Source organism: Cicer arietinum, chromosome 4 (genome assembly GCF_000331145.2).
Source record: "Cicer arietinum cultivar CDC Frontier isolate Library 1 chromosome 4, Cicar.CDCFrontier_v2.0, whole genome shotgun sequence".
Taxonomy (NCBI): Eukaryota; Viridiplantae; Streptophyta; class Magnoliopsida; order Fabales; family Fabaceae; genus Cicer; species Cicer arietinum.
Window position 1 is genome coordinate 46,888,733 of NC_021163.2, and position 3,722 is coordinate 46,892,454.

Here is a 3,722-nt window from a genome sequence, read left to right on the forward strand (position 1 = left end):
ATAAAGTATTCGCAGTAAAAATAGGAGAGAGTTGTTAAGAAAATATGTTGTTATTTTATCGGCAAAATATTAGAGACACGTTATTTATTTTGGCACATTTAGTCAACCATTTTTGATGTATTTTTTTAATAGTATTTTAATAGTAAAATAACTACCGGATATTTCAAAAATTTGAAATTTTCGGTAAAGAAAATATAATTACCGGAAATTTCATGGCACAAATTTCGGGTATTATAAATACTTTACCGAAAATTTGTTTGTTGGCGAAATTTCCGGTAACATAATTGTACTACCAAAAATTTGAAAACGAAATTTTCAGTAGTGAATATTTGTGTACCGAATTTTAATGAAAAAATTTTAAGTACTTGAAAATTGGCTGAAGGGGTGAAATTTTAAAATAATTTTTTTTTTACCATTCAGTAAATGAAAATTTTAAGGACAATTTTGGGTTTTTAACAATTTGAGGGGTATAAGATTAATTGTGGGTACAAAAGCCAACTTTCACGGGTAACGGGTTAGACGGGTGTTCATGCGGGTTTATTAGTACTCATGTGCAGCTCTTACAGCATTATTAGTATTCATATTCAAAGGTGCATCAAAAAATTTACCATGCGGTGAGATGTGAAGGAGAGCCGCAACATCATCTAAGGTGATCGTCATCTCTCCAAATGGCAGATGAAATGAGCTGGTCTCTCGATGCCATCTTTCAACAAATGCCGATATCAGACCAGCATCCGCCATTGTGAGGTAGCCTGAAGATAGATGCATCAGCCCAGATTCCTGAATCCAATGCTCTACAGGAGCTGGAATAGGAACTTCCGCAAACTTCTTCAATTTCAATCCGTGAGTAATTACCTTTAGTGATCCACGATCCTGCGAGTAATTACAGAACAATTGAGATTAATTCAACTTAAAAATAAATAAACAAATAATTAAACATTTATATTAATATATAATTAATTAAATAAACATAAACTTAAAAATAAAACTAATTAAACATTTATATAAACATTCATTTAATTTAATAAACTTAAACACAAATAAACAAATAATTAAACATTTATATTAATATATAATTAATTAAATAAATATAATTAAACATTTATATTAATTTATAATTAATTATAAATGTAAAATAAATATAATTAAACATTTACATAAACATTCATTTAATTTAATAAACTTAAACAAAAATAATTAAATATAAAATAATTTAATTTAATACCTCTCCTTCCCATAACCTCCGAGCCATGTGATGCTCATACTGTGTCAACAAAGATGTCACTGTCGGTCCTCCGGGAAATCCCGTCTGCTGATCCTGCTCATCAATATCATCAGCATCATCGGACTCATCAGCGTCAGGATGTGCAGAAGTATCAGGAGTATCATCAGCGGTCTGCTCCATCTGTGGCGGCTGAGGGACATCCTCCTCCATATGTGCATGCTCGGTGGAGTCAACATCATCGTCCTGAACCTCCTGTTGTCTTCGACGACGCTGCCTAATAGGACGATTTGCTTCGTTGCGTCGTCTGTTTGATGCTGTTGGTGGAATTCTCTCTACATCATCACGTCTGTCACCTATGATGTTACGAATAATCTGACCAAAGGCTCCTCTCATTCTAGGCACTGCAATATATTAATATACCAATATTAAAAACAAATAAAAAAAATTAAAAAAAACCCAAATAATATTTCGAAAGTTTCACTGGGAAACCAAACTTTCGAAACCCAGATTTTCGAATGTTTCCATCAAGCTCAAACTTTCGAAGCCCAGTTTTTCGAATCTTTCAAAAATGTTCGAACCTTTTACATTTCGAATATTTCACCTTCAAGGTAACCTTCGAAACTTCTGAACTTCGAATGTTTCAAGTTCAAAGAAAGGTTCGAATGGTTGAACATTTCTGGAAAAAGAAGGGCTTCGAAAGTTTAGGATTCAACGAAAGGTTCGAATGTTTAGACAAATCTGGAAAACGCAACGCTTCGAAAGTTTAACATTCATCGAAATGTTCGAAGGTTTTGGAAAATTCTGGAAAAATACAGCTTCGAAAGTTTAACATTCAACGAAATATTCGAAGGTTTTGGAAAAATCTGGAAAAACAAAGCTTCGAATGTTTAACATTCAAGGAAAGGTTCGAGAAATACTTACTTTTTCACTTCGAATGTGTCAAAGGTTCGAATATTGTAATGGGTGGGAGAATCGGATGTTTCAGAGTTTCGAACAAATGGGGAAAAAAAGGAAAGTTATTTTTTTTTGTAGGATTTTATAGTTAACATTAAGGGTAATATGGTCTTTTACATATAGTTGGGGGGGTGGCAGGTAAAAGTGGGGGGGTGCGCAGTACAATTCTCTTATTTTTGACATATTTGGTTTTTTGGCCCAATAACATTTTTTTGGCCAATTTTTTTTTGCCCATTCATTTTCTGGTCATTTTTTAATTAAAAAGTCATTTCATCTGTTTTTATTTTTATTTTTCCAAAAGTCTATTTATTTAACTATTCTAATTTTTTTGTTTAAAATTGAACAATTTTTCCCAATTTATTTCTATAATGAGTATTCTAGAACTCTATTTTTAGATGTTATAAATAAAAATAACCATTAAAACATCACTGATATATACCTAACCAATTTTCAATAATTGATATATTCCCAACCAATTTTCAAACATTGATATATACTCCACCAATTTATAATTGAAATGCAAACATATTTATAATTCTAACCATTAAAATGTAAACTTAATATACATTGTACTTTCATGTTTATAAAATTTAAAGATCTTAAGCTAAATGTCCAATGTCCTTATGAAAAATCAATACAAATAATATCAATGTCCACCCTTGTCCTCTTTGTTGGCCAATCTAAAAAATTGAACAAAAATTAATTAGTGATCACTAATTAGAGTACAAAATAACTATGAAACAAACATAATATAGCTATTTTACTATTCTCTTTCAAATTCAATGGATGACTATAAAACAACATCAGTCCAATGCCAGCAAAACATCAAATCAGTAGTTAGAAATCATATTCATAACTATTAATTATCTTTACAAATGCAAAAATTAAATTCATTAGAAAAAATGTAATACAAAGCTTAAAATGGAAAAAAAATGTAGTACCTTTGTTTTCCTTTAACAAGGCTTATAAGGCAGTAAATCTGCAAAGCAATCACACTCATTAACATATAAAAAGCACACAAAAACATATAATATAAAACCAATAAGCAAAGAAAATGAAATAAAAAAAATAAAGAAGTTAGTCATTCCAATTAAAATTGGTAAATCTAACAAATAACAACAATGAATATATTAAGATTTAATTTTACCTCTCAAATATGTGAAAAGCACACAAATATATGGAAAACACAGGGACAAATCCATGGTAAACATTAAGCAAACATAATGAAATAAAAAAAAAGTTAGTTATATAAATTAAAATCAGTAAATAAAAAAAAAAAAACAAATGTATTATGATTGTGTACCACCTCTAAAATCTTGAAAATGCATAAGTCTACTTGAGTATTTTGACAATAATCTAAATCAAATAAGCATATAAAATAAAAGCAAAAACATTGTTAGTCAAACCCTACCAAAAAAATGACATGCAAAAAAAAAAGTTAAAATTTATTAACACAACAACTTAAACAAGACTCATATAATTTAAAATGCGAAATCATATAGTTTTAAAAAAAAAGATAAGTGATAAAAATCTGAACGAGTAT

The 3,722-nt window shown here is 29.4% G+C and overlaps 1 protein-coding gene across 1 annotated transcript; it reads right to left on the bottom strand.

Moving 5' to 3' along the window:
- Positions 1-540: 540 nt before the first annotated feature.
- LOC113784759 (uncharacterized) lies at positions 541-1,659 on the bottom strand. The gene is made up of 2 exons (XM_027331019.2): positions 1,226-1,659; positions 541-873 (listed from the first exon to the last, which is right to left on the bottom strand). The coding sequence occupies exons 1-2, from the start codon at positions 1,616-1,618 to the stop codon at positions 541-543; spliced, it is 726 nt and encodes a 241-aa protein (XP_027186820.1). The 5' UTR covers positions 1,619-1,659.
- Between the last annotated feature and the right edge of the window lie 2,063 nt (positions 1,660-3,722).